The sequence below is a fragment of the Anabrus simplex genome, chromosome 2 (genome assembly GCF_040414725.1).
Source record: "Anabrus simplex isolate iqAnaSimp1 chromosome 2, ASM4041472v1, whole genome shotgun sequence".
Classification (NCBI taxonomy): Eukaryota; Metazoa; Arthropoda; class Insecta; order Orthoptera; family Tettigoniidae; genus Anabrus; species Anabrus simplex.
This window is the reverse complement of record NC_090266.1, coordinates 1,001,561,868-1,001,584,187: the sequence shown is the minus strand read 5'-3', so window position 1 is coordinate 1,001,584,187 and position 22,320 is coordinate 1,001,561,868. Positions and strand designations below refer to the sequence as shown.

At 38.1% G+C, this 22,320-nt stretch overlaps 1 protein-coding gene across 6 annotated transcripts in view; it reads left to right on the top strand.

The window, feature by feature from the left end:
• LOC136864626 (transmembrane protein 19) overlaps window positions 1–22,320 on the top strand; it is a 220,661-nt gene that overhangs the window by 132,664 nt on the left and 65,677 nt on the right. For 5 of the 6 annotated variants that reach the window (XM_068226362.1, XM_068226365.1, XM_068226361.1 and 2 more), the window contains one exon: window positions 15,950–16,087. The exons of the other annotated variant lie outside the window; for it this stretch is intronic. In XM_068226362.1, the coding sequence (XP_068082463.1) occupies window positions 15,950–16,087 (138 nt within the window). The remainder of the gene's footprint in view (window positions 1–15,949; window positions 16,088–22,320) is intronic. 6 annotated transcript variants of the gene reach the window in all.

Genomic DNA, 22,320 nt, shown 5'->3' with positions numbered 1-22,320 from the left:
GTATACTCCTAGTAGGGGTGGGAAGCGATTGCACGAAACGAATGAGGAACTTTTGCATTTGCACTGAGCATTATCTCTATCTCCATCTATCGTACAACCTACTTCCCTCCTCTGCAGCACAGCAGCAGGCAGCAGCTTGCGCTGTAACACAGGAAATATGGCGAGTTTGTTCATTAGAATTGTGCACCTGGAAATAACAAATTAACCTAGTTTCTTCGAAACAAAAAATTTTCTTCACCAGTTCTATTGCGCCATCATTCTTTTCATAACATGAAGAGCATCCCTGATTTTGTTGTCGGTATAATTAAGATACACTCTAGATATGGAGGGAGACTGCACAGCCACAGCTTCATTTCAATATTGACCTTTGGAGAGAGAGAGAGAGAGAGAGAGAGAGCAGACCCCTGAAAATGCTACACATTGTGTCTGATGAAATGTTGAGGGCTAGGAACTCAATTGGACCATGTCCTGCAAGCCTGGAAAATTTATTTTATATTTATTATAACATCGGCCATAAAACTGTTATATTTCCAACTTCACATTTTCGCATCGTGCAGATGCTGGGTCTGAACCTTAATTAAGGCCCATTTGTAGCCCTTTCCCATCCTACCTATAATGCGAAGTTAAAATTCCAGCAAAAGGAAAGTATTCAGAGAAGGTATTCAAAGAAAGGATGCTGAAAATGATTAATATACAGTGAAAAGTAGCCTCTTGGAGCACTTATATTTTGGAAGCACGTAACTGGGCACAATCACTGTTTCTCTTAGTGTGAACAGTAGACTTCCTAAGGCATCAATATGGTACAAAATAATTCTTCTTCCTCTTCCTTTATTCATTTAAAAGTTCATTTTGCGTCGACCTCAAAGTTCTTTTGCTACCATGTGTTTTCCTTCATCCCCACCTAGTTATACCTGCTCCCTTCAAAAAGTTGCAGGTTCTCGTTATTGGGTCTTCTCGGATGTTTCTTCTCTCTTCACAAGGTAATCCCTGTGCGGAGATTCTAATTCTTCCCAGCGCCTCACATTCAAAGAGTATGTGTTCAGCTGATTCTTCTGCATTGTTGCATTTCTTACATACATTGGCTTATTACTCCAATTCTATGTAGGCACTTTTTAAGATGGCAGTGTCCAGTCAGCAGTTCCTTAGTATGCTTCTTGTTTGGGCTCTGTATTAGTTCTTTTGCAAGCCTGCATCCTAGAGCATTTTTCCAGTTTTCCATTTGTTTCTTTTATACCCATTTACCTACATAGAGGCAGGCTTGTCTATAAGAGATCCCGCATTCTGGTTCTGGGCCCACAAAAGTTGTTTCTGACCCTTTTCTTGCCAGTTTATCTGCTTTTTCATTACCTTCTATGCCTGCTTGCCCAGGTACCCATATTATTTTAACAACATTGTACTCTGAGAGTTTCAGGAGAAGTGTATGACAATAGCTTCATGTGCCCTAATGGCTGCTTGGGTATTTGTAAATATGAAAATATTCTTATCTCTGTAGTTCATTTTCAGGTTTTCCTCAAAGCATGCAATGATGGCCATCACTTCAGCTTGGAAAACTGTAGTGTGTCTGCCTAGGCTTATTTGGATTGATCTCTCAGGTCTTTCCCCGTTGATTCCTCCTCCTGTTCCCTTCTCAGACCTTGAGGCATCTGTCCACCACACAATATATTCACTATCAGTTTTCCATCTGTTAATCTCCCAGTCTTCCTTTCTAGTCATCTGGGTCTCAGATGGTTTCTCAAAGATATACTTTTGAATCATATAATCAGCTGGCATGTGTAAAACTTCCCCTGTTATTACTCTGTTAATTTTACAGTGACCAAGATTGGGTCTTTGAACCTTCCAGCATCCATTTTGCTCCAATTGATATGAGCTCATTCTAGCCTGTCCCTCTATAAAATTACTTAATGGAGGGAGATCTAGTAGAGTGTTCAAGTCTTCTGTCGGTATAGTTTTCATTGCCCCAGTTATGGTTGTGTATGCCATTCTGTGAAGGCTATTTAGTTTGCTACTGACTTTTCGTTGACATGCTTTCATCCACCAAACGTCCACCTCCGTAGTGTAACAGTTAGTGTTATTAGCTGCCGTCCTCAGGGGCCCGGGTTCGATTCCTGGTACTGTGAGAGATTTAAGAATGGCAGGAGGGCTGATACGTGGTTCAAATGGTACATGCAGCTCACCTCCATTGGGGGTGTGCCTGAAAAGAGCTGCACCATCTCGGGATGAGGACACAAGTTTTTTTTTTTTATTGACCAAATGATTGCTGCATAGGTCATCAGAGGTCTGTTGATCATTGTGTATATCCACATTACCATTGCCGGCTTCAGACCACATGTTGTCCCGATTGCCCTCTTGCATGCATACAATAGGTTCTTAGCCTGGGTTATGTTTCTTTCTATGTGTGGATTCCAGGTTAACATTTTGTCTAATATTACACCCAAGTGTAACACCTGTTCTTCCATATAGATTTCTTTCCCAAAGAGCTTCGGTGTTCTCATCCCCTCTAATTTCTTCATTCTTGTGAAAGGGACCAGTGTTATCTTGCTCGGGTTGACTGTGAGTTGTTCCTCCCAACACCAGTTCTCCACAAGGTTAAATGATCTTTGCTACAAAATAATTACTGTTTTTTAAACTTTAAATATATTTCTTATTTTTTTGCGGAGTCATGAGGTGATGAAAAGAATAACCACAGCTAGGAAAGCCTTCCAGTATAAAAAAAACAACTGCTAAGCAGTATGTACATAAACATAGAAACAAGGGGGTCATTTGTGAAGAGATTTGTCTGTAGCGTACTTACGTATGGATGTGAAAGCTACACTGGGAAAACATGGAAGACAAGAGACTGGAAGCAACGGACATATGGAGAAGAATGACGTGTAGAAGTTTGACACAGCTTCTCAAAAGCCTCATTAAAGGATTGAAAGAAGGAAGGCAAGGTGTGTGGGTCACATTTTTAGACGAGAGTCCTATTTCAAAATCTGGACCACCAGAATGATCTGCAACTCTTATTTACTGCTAAAGTGAACTGTTCAAAGACAGAGTTCATGTGGCTGCAGCGAGAAGGCTTAGCCTTTAGAGCTTGAATGAAGTCAAGAGCATTCAGAAATTGTATCTTTTATTAAATGTGGAAATACTAAAGCATACAATTGACTGAGGGAGTCAGTTGTGTGGTACGGGCCGAGTAGCTGTGAGCTTGTATTTGGAAGATGGTGGGTTTGAACTCCACCATCGGCAGCCTGGAAGATGGCTTTTCTGTGGTTTCCCATTTTCACACCAGGCAAACCCTGGGATTGTACCTTAATTAAGGCCATGGCTACTACCTTCCCAGTCCTACCTCTCTGGGTAATTGTGACTTAATTGTGACTGTAATCCAGGGCCTCTCAGGGTGCATGCATTGTGCACGGTGCAAAAGACGATTTCGCTTGGCTGACCACAGTGCAGACCCCCACTCCTCAATTTGGAGCAATAGCGCTGTCTCTCTCTTTCCCCACGCCTGTCTCGCTCGCTCCCCACCTCCCTCTTCCTCACTGTCGTAATCGCCGCGTAAGGATTTACCCCAGAAAGTAAATATCGCCGCTCGATGCTCTTCTTTTCTCTTTTTTGTAATGGCTGATCACTGCTGCCAACCTGCCTGGTTACATATTAAAATCACCAGACATAACCATAACAAAATAACCTCAATGTAAACACCGATAATGAATGTTTCCCTACCCTAGTAAATGATAATAGTTAAGATGAAACAAATCCAGATATTCATAATTAAGTCTGTTTCCATGCTCAATGAGGAATTAAGGAAATAAACACCCTTTCTCACTCAAATTAATGTTACATATATCTGTCTTTATTTTGATATATACCGAGCTCGATAGCTGCAGTCGCTTAAGTGCGGCCAGTATCCAGTATTCGGGAGATAGTAGGTTCGAACCCCACTGTCGGCAGCCCTGAAGATGGTTTTCCGTGGTTTCCCATTTTCACACCAGGCAAATGCTGGGGCTGTACCTTAATTAAGGCCACAGCCGCTTCCTTCCCACTCCCAGCCCTTCCCTGTCCCATCGTTGCCATAAGACCTATCTGTGTCGGTGCGACGTTAAGCAACTAGCAAAATATTTTGATATACAGTAGGCATACTATAACCATATTCTTGAAAAGAGGGGCGTGTTAAACGATGCAATTTATTTAATAAGTCTTTGCAGTGTGATTTTTGAAAGTTCCAGACATCCAATGACTTTCCTTTCTTTTGCGCGAACATTTCCTTCTCTCTTCAATACCGGTAACCAGTAAGGAGAGAGATTATGGGCATATTTTCAGCCTGCAGGCTGGTTATATCTTCAAGGTTATCAGGAAACATACAGGAATACTAATGTGCCAAGCTCCGTGAACGGAAATTAGGTCAGCTTTCAAGTTCACTGCGGATTTGAAAATAATAATGTAATAAGTTCTACTGCCAAAATTTCGTCCCGCAAGAGTTATTTCATGTACTCGTAGATCTAGACATGAGACTGGTGTATTTGAGCACTTTCAAATACCGCCGGACTCGAACCCACCATATAGGGAACACTAATGTGCCAAGCTACGTGAACGGAAATTAGGTCAGCTTTCAAGCTCACTGCAGAATTGAATATTAGTTCTACTATCTACTTCTATCGTTTTCACATACGCCGAGGTGCCAGTATTTCATCCCACAAGAGTTCTTTATGTACCAGTAGATCTAGACGTGAGGCTGGCGTATTTGAGCACTTTCAAATACCGCCGAACTCGAATCCGCCAACCTGAGCTAGTCATACATTCTCTCCTTCACTCGCTTAAATTAATTTTAAACATATCCTGCCTTTATTCTGATGTATGCATTACTATAACTGTATTCTTAAAGGAAGGGGGGAGGGAATATAGATTGTATAATTCATTGCAATTTCTGCAAGTTCAAGGACTTACCACATAAGACATATGTCCTTCCTTTTAATAATAATGCTAACAGCTTTACATCCCACTAAGTACTTTTACGGTTTTTGGCATTTGGCATTTTAAACATATTTTCAGCTTACAAGTTGGTGTATCTCAAGCTTACAACATTACGGAAACCAATGTACAGGAGCACTATGAGTCAAACAACATTACCAGATTTTTACATATATATTGGCTTAAATCACATGAAGACAGGTTGTGAGGCAAGAATGGGATAGGAAAGAGGGCTAGAATTTAAAATGTTTAAAATGTAAATAAGTGTACAGACATAGCACTAGCCTGAAGTGATGACAGGTGGAAAAAAAAAACTTCAGACCTGCTGACTGTGGGGTTCGAATCCATCACCATCTCCTGAAACCAAGTTCACAGCAATGTGATCAAACTGCACAGCCAGTTCACTCAGTTTCCTATGACGCGTAATAGGCCTACCACATGGGCGACCCACTTACCTTCAATTCTTCAATTATACATGTATGCAAAAACATTATGCACCTTAGTAAGAGGTACTTCCCTAGTTGGTTCTCTTATTGGTGCACATATAACAAATATGTTTGGGAAGAAATACTTTTATTTTATATTAATTTATATCATAAAGAAGTCATGTTGTCATAGCAAAAAGAATATGCAACGAAAAAATGAATCCAAAGAGATAAGCATTATTAACTGTATTAAATATTAGTTTATTTACATGTTAAGCGATATGTAGTAGTAATAATAATAATAACAACAAACGTGTGCAATAAGGAAAAAGGAAATAAATACAAATAAATATAAACATAATTTACAACATTTAGAGCCATTCCATGGTCACTGAATTACAAAGCAGGGGTATGAATAAACAAACATAATAAACATGAATACTAATATTTAAAAAGCAAAGTCATCTCCTTACAAACCATGAAAGCCATTGGAAGGGTGGAAGGTGAAGGCTTCCACTATCCATAACGTTGGCACTTGGTGGGGTGGAGTGGTTAGCTCTACGCATGACCGCCTTTGCCCCCCAGTAGTTAACCTGGTACTCATTTATCATACGCAAAACATTCCTTCCAAATTACGTTAAACCCCTGTCACTCATTATTATTATTATTATTATTATTATTATTATTATTATTATTATTATTATTATTATTATTATTATTATTAATAAATTGCAAATGAGAAATATCCCAGTGGCAACGGTCACTTAGAGTAATGTAATAATAAAGTTAACATAATTACCCAACAACAACAACAAACAAACAAACAAACAAACAAACAAACAAGCAAGCAAAGAACAAGAGTACAAGAAGCAGATGTATGGAAGGAAAGTATTACAAGAATTGCTGCTAGGTTAATATTCTAAATCAAGCAACATCATATACAAATTCACACACAACTTAAGTATTTACAGTGCTTAACAATATGGCTTACAATATTATAGGTTGACCTTACTACTAGCTTAACATTATAAGTGATAATAAAGTGAAGTCAAACCGTAATTACCCTACAACAACAACATTACAACAAGCAAGAAATACTACTAATTTAACTTTCTAAATCCAGTGTCATTATATACATATTTGCACACAACTTAAGTATTTTCAGTACTTAACACCACAAATTACAATACTAGAGATTGAACTTACTACTAGCTTAACACTGCAAGTGATAATAAAGTTAAAACATACTACCCAACAACTACAACAACTCAAGTACAAAAAGGAATTCCATGGAAAAAAATATTACAAGAAATACTACTAGTCATTCTAAATCCAGCATCATGTACAGTTTCATACACAATTTAATTATTTCCAATACTTGACACTATGGCTTACAAAACTATAGATTGAGCTTGTTACTAGCTTAACGTTTCAAGTGATAATAAAATAAAGTTAAAAACATTGTTAATTAACCAAGAACAACAATTACAAAAACATGAGTACAGCAAGCAATTCCCTGGAAAGAGAATACCACAAGAAGAAACCTCCCAGTTTCACAATCAAAACCAAGCAGAAAATCAGAAATTCAGTGCCCGTAATTTACAACTTTTACTTTTCACTTTACACAAACACTAATGGTCTTTTTAAATGACTTGATACCAGAAGGGAATCTATCAAAGACTGCTGCAAGTAATTTATTCCAATCCCTTATGGACCTGTTGACGAAGGAAAACTTGCCCACATCAGTATGCTGGTTTCTGGCCCTAATTTTATGCTTATGATAATTTCTCGATAAGTATGAGGGAGGTTCTAACCTATTCCTAATACAACTCCAAGCAGCCCTTCCCGTATAGCTCTTATAAAGACCACACAGGCAAGCTCTAGTTCTTCTAGATTCAAGACTTTCCCAATTAATGGTATTCCTCCTATTCCCACTTACGAAACGCATCGCTCTTCTTTGAACTTTCTCTAGGGAATTTATTAAACCCATCCTGTATGCATCCCAGCATGCAGATCCATATTCGAGAATGGATCTTACGAAGCATTTAATGTAAACCTACTAGGGTGGTGAACACATAAATAAGAATTCCAATGAAAGTATTTTCCTTCTGGACCTTCATGCCGGACAGATGTTTTTTAAAACAAATTATCACTATAATATGATTTATCTATAGAGCGAAACCGCTATGCAGTGTGCGTCTCATAGCAATCGAGATGGAATTTGTAATGTACTATGTATCTGTAGAGCCTATATATAAGACTTTTTACAATTACCTCTGAAGTGAATTTCAGCTGTGTGACAACGCTAAAAAGACTATGGACTTCGAGATTGGCATTCCTGAAGAGGGTTTTCTGCACTTACCCATTTTCACACATTGATTCTAGAGTCTGTATTGGCTTGTGATAAAACCACTGTATTCTTCCGAAAACCACTGATAGGGACAGGTTTGGTTGTGATTCACCGAAAACAAATTAAAATGACCAGTTAGGTTGTGATCCACCGAAAACCACTGATTGACGCAGGGTTAGGTTAGGTTCGACAGGATTTGTAATTGAGCAACTGTTGTCATTGAAAGCACTGTCGTGACGACTGAAGGCAATAAACATAAAACTGAATCCATTGGTCTACAAAGTTTTCATTCAGTAGATACGCTAGGAACTGGTGAACCAACACTGTACATACAAAGTAGTTTACAGGAATCAACAAAACAGGATATTAATTCGTAGTACTCACTGTTCTTTAAAGAGGAGAAACATTCAGTCAACAATAGCTGCAGTGAACGTGGTTTTTCACTATTATTGTCCAGCCCCATGCCTAAATGGTTAGCGTGCTGGCCTTTGGTCACAGGGTGTGGGTTTGATTCCCGACAGGGTGGGGAATTTGAACCACCGTTGGTTAATTTCTGTGGCACGGGGGCTGGCTGTATGTCGTCTTCATCAGCATTTCCCTATTATTGTGTAAAATAGAAACTTACTAGTTTTGACAAGTACAGTATGTTCAACAGCGACTCATGAATGATGACTGGCAGGATGTCCAACCTCACTAATCTATATTCCAGACTATTTCTACTTAAAAAATTGTATTTGTCCTCTAATGTGATTTTGCAATTTTTGCTGAATATTTATGTAGCTGAAATGAAGGTGGATAAGCTACATGGTCTCCTTTTTATAGGAGGAATGTATTGTGGAAATGAAACTCAATTTCGGTTTCATGTACATTACAGTTTCTCTAAGATATATTGATAGTAATTCAGTCATGTACGACGACGATGTATTTCATGGTAAAGACAGCTGCCTCTGTGGATCAGTGTTAGAGTGACGGCCTCCGGATCCTATGATAGCGGGTTCAAACCCGGCAGAGGTAGTCGGATTTTTGAAGGGCGGAAAGAAGTCCATTCAACACTTCATGTCGTATGATGTCGGCATGTAAAAGATCTCTGGTGACACATTTGGTGTTTACCTGACAAAATTAATTAAATCTCAGCCATAGATGCCCAAGAGAGTTTTGGTTTACTCGGTCTGCCATCTAGTGGGTCTAGAGTAAAACGGAACGTCAAAATTGACAAGCAGACAGCCAGATGGCGTCAACTTGAAATGTCTGCGTACGGGAGCTGAGGCCATACGATTATTATTATTATTATTATTATTATTATTATTATTATTATTATTATGGTAAAGACGAATTACTTTGCAATGCTATCTATCTTAATGGTAATGTACTATGTACCTGTACTAGTGTAGGCTACTGAGTGCATGATTCGAAGCAGTGTATCGATTCATTCAAGTGTCCGAGTGAAACGATTCACAGGAACGGCAAGCTCACGGCACACAAATCATGCACAATCACAGCTCAGTGAGCCACACGACTCCTTATCAGCACACTGGACACTGGCGGGGAGCCGAGCTTCCGCTGCAGCGAGACACAGTGAATTATGGCACACTGAAAGAATCGTACGCAGTCACGGATCAGTGAGACACAACACACACACGGTTCATTATCGGTACACTGGACATTGGTGGGGAGCCGAACTTCCTCTGAAGCAATACATACAGAGTCATGGTACACTGAAAAAATCGTATGCTATAATGGACTCTCGAGCTCAGCTCATTTGAAAATAATACCCATTCGCATTCACTGTCCTCTTCTTACAGGGAGTTTTAAATAATAGATGGATTTATTTGCAGTGTTAAAAAGATAGAACACAATTCCAAAGTACCTAGGTTGTAAGTAGGTAGGCAATTAGGTTATTCTAATTACCGCATTAGTTTAATCAATCAGTATTTTTATAACTAGTTGACGTTCGACAATTACTTAAACTCAGCTCTCTAGCCTCCACGCCTGGCTGAGTGGCTCAGACGGTCGAGGCGCTTGCCTTCTGAACCCAACTTGGCAGGGCCAAGCTCAGTGCGGTGGTATTTGAAGGTGCTCAGCTTCGTGTCAGTAGATTTACTGGCACATAAAAGAGCTCCTGCAGGACTAAATTCCAGCACCTCGGTGTCTCAAAAAAAAAAAAAACAACATAAAAGTTGTTAGTGGGACATAAAGCCAATAACATTATTATTTAGCCTACCCTATGACTATGAGTCATGCTCATGACCACTTGAAATTGTCTGTTTTATGCTTGGAAGAACCACTCAGTATTCTCTTAGTTTGTGTCGCATCATTGCACAATACTTCAATAATCGAATCACGAGGTTACCGGTGTACGTGGACAGTGAGTATGTAAGTAGACTGATGCAAAAGCTTAAATAAATGATGTTTAATCAGAAAACCAGTGGGCTATTGTACAACTCCTGTAGCCTATACAAAATATGACGATTTTAAAAAAGCCTCTGCTGATAGAAAAATACATTTTCAAAGATGACCAATTTAGTTGGCCGTGCGTTTAGGGTCGCGTAGCTATGAGCTTGCATTCGGGGAATGGTGGGTTCGAATCCTACCGTCGGCAGCCGTTAAAATGGTTTTCGGTGGTTTCCCATTTTCACACCAGACACATGCTTGTGCTGTACCTTAATTAAGACCACAGCCGCTTCCTTCCCACTTCTAGCCCTTTCCTATCTCTTCTATCTTCTTTTTTGCCATAAGACCTATCTGTGTTCGTGCAACGTAAAGCAAATTATTTGATTTATGTTCAAAATGTGGGCTACTTATTGTGAACACAGGTATTTTTATATGTAATTCTCTCTCTATATATATATATACAGTATATGTGAGTTGTGACTTTCAGAGAACTGTGGAAAACCATTAGATAGTGTATAAAATTTGAGTTATGTCAGTAATTATTATTATTATTATTATTAACTAAGTAAGTTTTGTGCTGTAATATAATAAGCAAGTGTAGTACTGAATCTGAAAGTTAGATGACGCATAGGAAAGCAGTTCATAGAATGATGACCAGATGGCAGCAGCGAGCATTGAATGTTCTTGCTGCTGTCTTATCAGTTCACACTACAAAGATGCAATAGGATCGATGACTCTAATGAACCGGGAATCGGCTCACTGTATCGATTCAGTAACGTGAACGGAATAAAATGAATCGAATATCCCGTCACTAATCTGTACAGCCTATAGGCCTATATAAGACTTTTTACAATTACCTCTCAAGTGACATTTTAGCTGAGTGACAATGCTAAAAAGACTATATAGACTTAAGAGACTGGTGGTTCAAGTCGACCCGTCACCAGGAATTTATAACCGGCAAGTTAAATTCACGTAAGCTGCAAATATATATGGTGTAAATAAATGTAAGACAAAAGAAGTATAAATTAATTCCAAGTTTGGTGATTGCTGCGTTATGATTTAAAAGAAATGCATACGTATTTTAACAGGTGTACAATGTTTACATGGTGTATTGGTGTCACAGTGCTGTCACTCTCTCTCCCTCTCCCTCTCTCTCTCTCTTTCTCTCTCTCCCTCTCCCTCCACCCCTCATCGCCCGCTCCTCCTCACATTGCGCCACAGAAGTTCTAGATAATTTCACTCCGATTGGACACTGATCCCCACCTGCACATCTATACCGCCCTGTAACTCGTAGATACACAATTCCCACAATTTTCAAATGTAACTTCGTTATATCTGAAAGGACAGGGCAATCAGAAATGTATTATTTCCCAGCAAAGTTATAACATTCTTAATCTCATGGAATGGCTCTTACAATGGTACAGCTAACTCCTCGGCTTCTGCTCTTTCTTCGTCTTCTCCATCATCTTCCTCCTCTGATTCACTGCTTCCATGATGAATGACTAGTTCCTCCACTTCAGGAAGACCTCTCACCTCATTATTGTAGAACTGGACAATCTTCTTCTCAGTGTGTTTCACTTCATTTCTCCACATCTCTGCTGTCACCTATAAGATATATTGAAGTATATGGCATTAAAAAATGAGTGGTATGGCCTTCACTGTGCAGCATCTCTTCAACAATGTACCTGGTTTTAAAGAAACAGAGAAATATTGTTATGCATACATGAAAGTCAACTACATGAGTGTAAACAACATTATCTAAACTTATGTTTAGGTGCTTGTGTACCTCTTTAAGTGACTTCGATTCATATTACACAACCATTGCAGCTCATCTTTTGTAGCATTTTCTGGTGGAGAAACTCCATTCTGCCTTAACTATGACTGTAAATTAAAGGAAAAATAAAAATTAATTTCTGTAACATCATTAAATATCATTCAGTAGAAGGAAATATTCAATGAAATATAATTACCACTAATTGATCCTTCCTCCATTTCGTTGTTGGTTGATGCTCAACAAGCCTACAGTGATATGGTGCATTATCCATTACAATAACACAGGGTCCTATATTTCTTAATCCTACGATTAATTGCGTTTCCACCCACATCTGATATTTCTCACTGTTCATAGCACCATGGTAATCCTGATTTCTCTTCAAGTTTGTAGCAAATATCAAATCAGCACCTGTAAGAATTTTAAGTTTTAGTATGAAGTTATTTCTTCTAAAAAAAAGTATTCCCTAAAAATATGAGATCACCCCTCTTCAAGGATAGGCCTATTAATTGATAAAAGATATGATTTCTGTTGAATGATACAAAAAGATGTCTGATTTTAAGTGAAACCAGCTACTATGTAGCAAAGTCACCTGATGATGAAGCCAATGAATTACTACCTACACTACTTTATCCTAACATTTTTCATGGATGTATTTCCATTAGTAGGCCTATATCTAGATTAGAAGTCCACGATCACTTGTATTAATGATATAAGTATGAACACTAATTTTAATACCTTAGAACAAATGTAATTGCTGCGAACACTGAACCTATATCAGGCAGTAAGAAATGAGAAGCTTCGAGGGTGTTCAACAGTCAGGTATCAAGCACTGATTCAGGTGGAGATTGTCGAATGCAGAATAAACATAATAAATAGGCCTACAATACAAGTACTTTACTGATACAAATATCCAGTAATATTATATGAAAATTCACTGGGGATATTTTGATTGAAGTACCTCTCTAAGGTTAATCATAGGCCTAAAGTGAATACCTGCAAGTCTTTTTAATAACCAAGAGATCCCTTAACAGTGGAGAAGTCAAAATCAAAAACCACGTACAGAGCCAAATGAGCGGTAAGTTATGCCACTTCCGATCTAGTGCCAGTCAATTTCAATCAATCAGTCACCACTGAACTGCACTTAGGACAGTCGCCCAGGTGGAAGATGTAGTTTCAGGGATAGACCTAGTATTTTCTTCAATAATTGCAAAGAATTTGGAAATTTATTGAACATCTCCCTTGGTAAATTACTCCAATCCCTACTCCCTTCTTAAAAACAAAAACAAATATTTGCCCCACTTTTCATCCTCAACTTTATCACTGTACTATGATCTTACCTACTTTTAAAATACCACTGAAACATATTTGTCTACCAATGTCATTCCACACCACCTATCCACCGACAGCTTGGAACATACCACTTAGTCCAGCAACTCGTCTCCTTTCACCCAAGTCTTCCCAGCCCAAACCCGACAAAATTTTTGTAACGCTACTCTTTTGTCAGAAATCACCCACAACAAATCGTGCTTCTTTCTTTTGAACTTTTCCAGTTCTCAAATCAAGTAATCCTAGTGAGGGTCTCATACACGGGAACTGTACTCAAGTTGGGGTCTTATCAGAGACTTATGTGCCCTCCCCCTTTACATCCGTACTACAAACCCTAAATACCTTCATAACTATGTAAAGAGAGATCACCTCACTATAATGAAATGGAGTAAAATAAAGTAAGAACATACCAGGTACAAAGCCATCTTTCGTTCCAGCATGAACAATAACCAGTCTTCCTCCCTCAGACACAGGTCGACGAATTATTCCTTGAACATCGTGTCCAGATTTGTGTGGTTTATTCCAGGAGTATGTGGGTGACCCTGTAAGAGAAATGCACATTTGAAACCAAAGACACCTGATGAAGATAAATTATTCTAAGATTTTTATGTAAATTATAATATATAACATATATATTCATCATTCATAAAAATCCAAGTCTCATACAAGAAAACAACAGGTTTTGGTTTCTCACTGTCCTTATTATGCATGTATTCCCTCAGAAAACAGGATCTCTTAAAACAAATGTCTTCATTTTCTCTAACATATGCATAGGGATCACCTTCACTCCACACAAACCCCATGGCCTTCAAAATTCTTCTTAATGATGTTTCTGAGCCCTTGTACAAATAAGTGTCATAATTTGCTTTCATGTAGTCGAAAACCTTTCTTTCAGTTACAACTTCTCCTGTGGGAAGAAAAAAAGAGAGTTACAAGGGGCTCAAAAGAGCTGTATGTCAATACATGCACAAAACATTTTTGGGAGGTTATCTCACCTGCGTGCCAATTTCTATAAATAATGTTGCAATAGATTCCTTGTGAAGTTACCTTACCTTTATGTAATTTATCATAAATAAACCTTGCTATGGCTTCCTTAGAAAAAGTGTCTATGCCGGTCACTGGATGTTCACGCTTCCGGTGTTTACCTGGTGTAGAAAATTCAACTCCCTTCTTGAAATTTCCTATTACTTTTTGGACTAAACCGAAACTACGCTGTAAGAATACACACGCAGAAATATATTACATATACATATACCGTAAGTCAATGGGAATACACAAAGGTTAAGTCTACAAACCGTATCAAAGTCGACACAAGACATGGTATAGGCCTAGGCCTCCATGATCAGGTTAGGTTAGGTTAGGTTAGGTTCAGAATGAAATACTGCTCCATTTCAACTGATTGTCATTATGTCAGAAACTTATCATAGAAACAAGATAAAAACGAACACTTACCCCAGTTAATAATGAAACTCTTGCCATTAGCTTCGTATCACCACGACTGATACCTTCTTCTAATACCAATATAAATGGTCCGCTATTGGACATTATAAATTTTCCAGCTAACTCATTCTTGGTTGCCAGCGTTTCGCCCTCGTGTGCTAGGGTGGGCTCATCAGTTGGTACCTAGCACACCCACCAAGATGCTGGCTAGTGCATACCGTGGAGACCACTGCGTAGGCTAACTGGAGCCACCGGCAGTGCCAATGCACTAAGAGACTTTGTCTCATCACCAAAAATTGATACCTGCTTGGCCATCAGATGATATAGATGTTGATTACCATATGGAATCTGAAATATTTGTCCTGAATGAGTAAATTTATGATACCTTCTTCGTCGTCTTCCTGTTTCAATTGCTTGTAGCAATGTACAAGCATTTCTTGACCTGATGTTTGTAAAGGACGTAACCTTGCTTTTCTTTTCGGAGGAGTTCTTGCAGATTTTTCTTCCTTCTTAGACATCCCAATCGAATTCTGTTTGTATAAGTATGGGACGAAATTGGAACGTAATTAATAAAATGATGTGCTCATCATTTCACACAAACTATGTTATTAAATGCATTATCCGAACATGCCACAATTCTACTTACCTGGTATTAGCCAAATAGATTTACAATCCCACAGAAAAAGAAAATATGCTTTAAATATTCTCACAAATGTATCGCTAGTGACTTTAAAGGCAATGCGTTGGCAACACGCAAATCACGCTAGAACAGTAACTGAACATTGCCAACGTGCCAGATTAACGGTAACTGTAAGACGTCGTATCGGCAAGTAGAGTCCCTAAACTGTATGGTTACCGACACTGAAAAAGACCTAACAGCAAGAAAAGTACCTATAAATCAATACCTTAATATTACAGGGGAGAAAGAGTAAGGTTGCACCCTTAGGGTACGTCCTTACACGGAGACTACTATAGCTCCATAGCGCTCCAAATCCGAGCTGAGTTGAGCTGTGCTTATCCGAGTAGCCCAGAGACGAAGCGTTGGTCCAAGCCGAGCGGGACCGATGCACTGTGCACAGCAACTCTGCATCGCTGTTTGCACGTGTGCAATTTTGGGCGTTTGAGAGGCCCTCTGTAATGTAATAGCAAGAAAATAGCATTTAATGTATATGTAACATATTACCTCTTGTGATGATACAGTAAAGGTAAATAAAGACAAGGATACAATGTGGCTCAATACCTTGGAGGACACCAGTGATAATTATTTTATCCAGATTTATTTCTCATTTCCAGGTTTGGTCATTGGGTTTGTTCTAACCCTTTCCAGTTACTGCTTTTTTGCTTGCCTGCTGACATTTTTTGTCACATCATCAAAAGCAACAAAATTTCGTGCTCACAAGAAGCGTAAGATGGAAGAACACTTTAAAGAAGGTTAGTTAATAAAGACTTTTACTGATGGATTTATATATATGTGTCCTGTTTTTATACAGTTTTTAAACCTAGAACAGCTGCAAGTTTAACTATCAAGTGCTGCAGTTATTTTTTCCCTGGTACATTGGAAAAACCCCCACTCTGTGTGGATACATCTTAATCCTGACATAGTCATATTATACACTGATAGGAAGCTGAAAAATACTTCTGTATAATTGTCAAAAGTAACAAAGAAAATATGGTCATCATAAGGAATTGTGATAAAATAATTAATAAAATTTATTTGAATAACAGAAAATATTAATTATTGTTTCACACAAAATGGAATTTTCAGGATAAAACCTTTAACCTTTTGCACTTTGAAATTTTAGCCTTCTGCTTCGTTGCAGAGTTCCACTCGGCATGAACACAGCTTGTACTTTCAGTGCTCGTCTGTCAACCATGCTGTGTTTACATATTGTAGAGCCATCTGACAGAACTCACAAGAATACCTTTCCCAGTTTTCGATAGTTCTTGGAAATTCTAAAGGATTAGTAATTCTCATTCTTGAATGTTTATGAGAATTAGTCATAACTTTCCTTTTGTAAGCATGGCTTCACCATCTTTTTATGCATCTTCACTCGTGTAATTATGATAGAGGGCAGGGAAACTGTTTTTTTATGAACCAACTACTAACTTTGATCAGAAAATGAGATGGGAAGTGGTAATGCTTCTCAGTACTCATGGCACGCATGGTAACTCATTATTAGTTGTAGTTGTAAATACCATATTTACGCGAATATTCCCCGCCGCCGAATAATCTCTGCACCCTAATTTTAGGAAGGTTCATTTTGAAAAAAAAAAAAAAAAATACAAAAAGTACATGGACTAAAATTCCATCCATTGAAAGAGTAACATGGATATAAACAGACATTTCATATCACTCCGCGGGGTCCACGTGGTCTTTACGCAAATGTGAACGTGTAAATTTACGGATATAGCTGCTTTGCCTGAACATATTTGAGAAATACATTATCACTGCCATAAAATATATTTGCCATGAAAATTATCAAGTAGTCCTAGGTATTTCGTTAATCTGAACTTGCAGCAGGCCCGATTCCCTGTAGATCAAAAGATTCCTTCTCTCTTGCATTGCTAGTATCCTCTCCTAAATTACTTACAAATTCGTTACACACCACATCTAAAACACTTTTCACACGAGTCCTTCTTTCACGCAGATATTTACACGAGGAGTGGTGGATAATTCTTTTTCGTGCAATGTAAACAGTTGAAACGGACACACCGGGGAATTCGGATGTTAGTTGTGCGATATGGTAAAACCTTGTTAATTCAAAGTCGTTGGGATGCAAAAATTCGAGTTTAAACCTTTCAAATGCAAGAACTATCTCCAAAATGTATCCAACAAGGTGCATTTACAGTATTCAAGTAATGCACTTGGATAACCCACTGACAAACGTAACCTCACGCAACGAAAGAAAAAATAATTATTCAAAGACGAGAGGTCTATGCTGGCTCCCCTGTGCAAGTACTTTATTCATTGGATTACTGTACTGTATGCATTTTTAGATGCCTTGTATTTGTACGGAAAGTACCCGATGCCCTTAAAACATCGTGGCTTATCAAACTTTCCTATGACGAGGGGAGGAAGCTTTCGCTTCCGTCTGCATTGCAACACAGTACAGTGATTGCATCTCCTTTTAAAAGGTCTGTTTGGGACAGGCTGTTCACTTCCAACAGCTGTCCATACTGCACAAATAAAATAGGAGTTGAGCGGGAAGCATTGGGCAGGTTTAATGGAGTGCAGAAGGTTAAAATATGGTCTTTGGAAGTTTACAAGTATTGTAGTATTGAGATAGTAAAGAGATAAAACCTCATGCCAGGAATTTCTGGATATCTCTACATTAATCTTAGAAAATTTCCTGAAAACAAGTTAGTAGTTCTTGCATTTATTTACTCTAAACAGAATGACAAACAGGCAGACAGGCATACAGGCAGACAAAACTTTCAAAAATGGATAATATTTTCTCATTGTGTATACTATCAACCTTCTTGAAACTGTGACTATAAAACAAACTTACAGATCGATGCTACATTGTTATTACAAAATGCTAAAAAAAAATTTCCATATTGCTATTTCACACGGTGTACGTCACAGTACCTCAAGTCTGTTTTCAGTATGAACTGTACTGTCATATCGGTCTGTTTAACATCACCAGTTGTAAAGTCTGTAGTGTATAGACAGCATGCGTAGGAGCTGAGAAATAATGAGGAGTAACATTTTTTACCTCGATGATCTTGCCTCTCAGCGTGAGAGAAGCAAATAGAGAGTTAAATGACTTGCACTGTGGGCCACCAATTCCACACTCCACCATTGTTTTGTTGCTAACAATAGTGGTCATTTCTTGCTTTCTGCTCACTGCATGGGATCCAGAGCCAACCAGGGTACCTTGTCGTAGCACCACACATGTTATTTTGAGACCTTACTTTTGGTGATATTGTCCTTGGACAATCTGTGCGAGGCAGATCGTCAGCAGTTCCTGTCTCCCTGTGCCGCTCCCATCTTCGATCCACATAACTGTGATTACAGTCCGCACGTCGAGCAATTGCCCTTGTTAACCATCCTTCTTGACATAATGTGATTATGCTTACGTGTTTACATGTCAGTGTTGCACGTCATGCAGTCTCAGACGCTCATTACACTGCTCAGAACTTGCCTTGAATGCTTCTACACTAGTGCTCCTACAACGTCAACTGAAATACTGCCTCCCATTTGAGCATGACCTTCTGCCTGTAGTTGGAGTATGTTCAGTCGTAAGTATGTTTACAAACATCATAAGCGTTGTCTTTCCAGTCTGCATAGGACAGTCCATTCAAATCATAAACAGGGATGATGCAATACTCTCTTTCATGTGTATAAGAGGGTTCAAAGAACCTTGTGTAGTGGTAGCTTCAGAAGCACATACATTGCAAAAATAGTTGGACATTGCTTTCAACTAGAATTCATCTGCTCACTTGGTTACTATACCTAATGATTGTTCAGAATAAGCAGCTTCCTTATTGGTTGAACTGCTTTTGCCATAATAAGTGGAAATGATGTGTCTTAAGATATTCCTTTCTTAACTTGGAAGAGTAGAATAAGTATTATCTACAGCGTCTCTCACATAAACCCAGACTGAGCGCACGGTGTTTGTACTCTGCAGTTGCCTCAGCCGAACTTATGTCTTGCATGGCTGCCCCGTTTCAAGCGTGTATACAATCTTATATGAACTCCTACGTTATAAAAGATGCTGGAAGTATCATCCTGCCTGGGGCATTGTATCTGGTAACCACATACTGGCTGATGCGAGCGAGTTCTGTCAATGTAATGTTTCTGATTTCATTCATAATGTTTTCTTTCAGTTCCTCCAATGTGTGAGGATTTGTTCAATACACTTTTTCTTTCAGTTTACCCCAACATAAAAATCACACACTGGATTTACTGTCGCCTCGAAGAAAATAGCCTCAGTTATTTGTCTTGCACCAGCAGCGCACCAAACACCAATCTTCCTATCATAATGAGGGACTTCACAAACACCATTAGAATTTTCTGCACGCCAGTAGCGAGAGTTATGACTGTTCACATGACCATTAAGATGAAGCCAGCCCTCATCCTAAAAGAACACAAGCTATGGGTCGAATAAACAATCATTCAATGATGCAAGATACTACTCACAATATCTCACTCTTGTGGCTGGATCAGCAGGTTTTAAACAATGTTAAAACTGTTTGTGTGCGTGCATGTTTTTTATTGAGCGCCGAGCTAGAAGTTTCAAATTTATTTACAATTTATTTATTTATTTTTTATTTATTTATTTATTTATTTATTTATTTATTTATTTATTTATTTATTTATTTATTTATTTATTTATTTATTTATTTATTTATTTATTTATTTATTTATTTATTTATTTATTTATTTATTTATTTATTTACAATTACATGAATCTGGTGCTTGTGAATGTGGCATTTCACAGGAAATTGCTGAACAAATGCATTACGTGTCCGTCGAGCTGACTCATACTTAAAATAACTTTTACATTATGAAAATGTGTCTCTGCCATATTACAGCTGAGATTCAGACTGGTGACTGCTAGGTCGAACACGTGCATGCTCCTTGCAAGGTCAAGAACTATGTGCGTGCTTCCTGTACTGCTGTGTAAGTCTCGGAGAGTAAAAACGCTGCTGGACTTGATCAGTACACTTGTACTTTGTTTTTATCTCACTTTGGGTAGACCAAAGTCCGAACGAGGTCCACGTAAATTATTGTTGGTATGGCTGTTTGTTTGTTTGTTTGTTTGCTTGCTTGTTTGTTTGTTTGTTTGTTTGTTTGTTTGTTTGTTTGGCTAAGCTAAGGGATGGCCATGTTGTGCACTAGGTTATATATTATGGTATTTGATTAGTATACGGTGTGGTAGCAATATAAAGGTGAACAAAACAGCAAATGGTAATTTCTCCATTAATATTAGCTGTAAAAAAAACCTGTACATTGTAATAGTAGTGCAGAATACATGTCTGATCTTTTCTATTTCATTAATTTTTACCATACGAGAAATATGAAAATGATATTCATGATCAGGGCCAGGATGTTGATGAATTAAAAATGTTAAAAAAAAAATATTTATAAAATGAAGGCAAAAATCCAATGAAATTATCTGTCATAAATTGACACTTTGGAACTCAGTTGCCATGAGTTGAATAGTTACGGCACATTAATTCATTCATCGATATCATGAAAGTGATATATATAGTGTAACCGAAACAAGAAATATCAAGGCGGCGGTGAAAAAAATGAAGTAAAGCCTAGGATTGTTATGTCATTATAAAGACTTGGAAGTTCATGCCCTAAAAAACTAAGAAATGTGCAGGCAAATATGCTCTTAAAAGCTTGAAAATGTGCCAATAAATATGCACTATTAAAATGAAAAGGTGGCAGTAGACAAGTCAGATTAGTATAAACTTACATTTATTCCTTGGAGGTTGAAGCAGAAATGGTCCCACTGTCAGTGCTGAGCATTTCACAACCATCACTTTGCACAAATTTTCAACTCAAAAACATCGTCTGTTGTCTTGCAAAACAATTTTGTAACATGGAAAACATCTTTCCACATCACAAGATGTTATTTGGGGTGTATTTAAATGATGATAACTGCTCCACAGAAAGAGGCAAGTCTCTTGGTGTGACAAGACTGTTTTCCTTCAAGAATGTCTTGAATATCGCACAATTGTTTGTAACCAGGATTTTTTTGAAGTTACATAATTTATTTTTCTTTCATTCTTTGTCCTATACTACCAGAAGCAGAATTTAGATTGGATATAGCTTTTTAGAAAACAGTAAGTATTTCCTTTGAGGGAGATCCTACAGCTTCCATGACATTATGGCGGTTGGCAAAAAAGAAAAAAATGGGCATTTATAAAAACAAGATCCTCTTCTAACTCAATGCCTGACAGAATATTTTGCCCTGTTTGTATTGATTCAGCTTCATTCGAGTCCAATGAATTAACAACCTCTTTGAATACTTCTATGTGCTGAGCATAATACAAAGCTGCATCCAGCCATGTTCCCCATCGTGTTAACACTACTGCTGGAGAAAGTGGGATATGGGGTGCTGTTGATCTAAACAATTTGACTCTTGAAGGAGATTTAACAAAACATTTCTTTGAACAGGCCACAAATCTATCTACCAATGGGAAAAAATTGCGTATTGTCTCAGTAATGCGATTAAGAGCATGTGCCACAAGTTATATGAATTAAGTTAGGAAAAATGCCTTTCAGTGTTTGTCCTGATTTTACCATATAAGTACCTGCATCGGTAACAAATAAAAGTAGCCGGTCGTATTTGATTCCAGATGGCCATACTAATTTCAATGAGTCCATCACACACTGCATTACGGTTACATTGTTAGTGGCCGGCAATTCACACACATTAATAAGGTATGGTATCGTCTTTTGTTCCTTATTTAAGGCGCCCACAATTACATTAGCAATAAATCAGCCATCAGAATCAGTGGTTTCATCAATAGACAACCACACAAACTGACCCGGTAATTCAGTTTGTAAATTTGACAATGCGTTATTGTAACAACGTTCTACGTAAATCTTATGCAATGTACTTACTTCAGGCACATGTTGTCGAGTGTATTTGGCAAGAAAATGTTTTAATGTGGGGTTACTAATTTTATACAAGGGAATATTA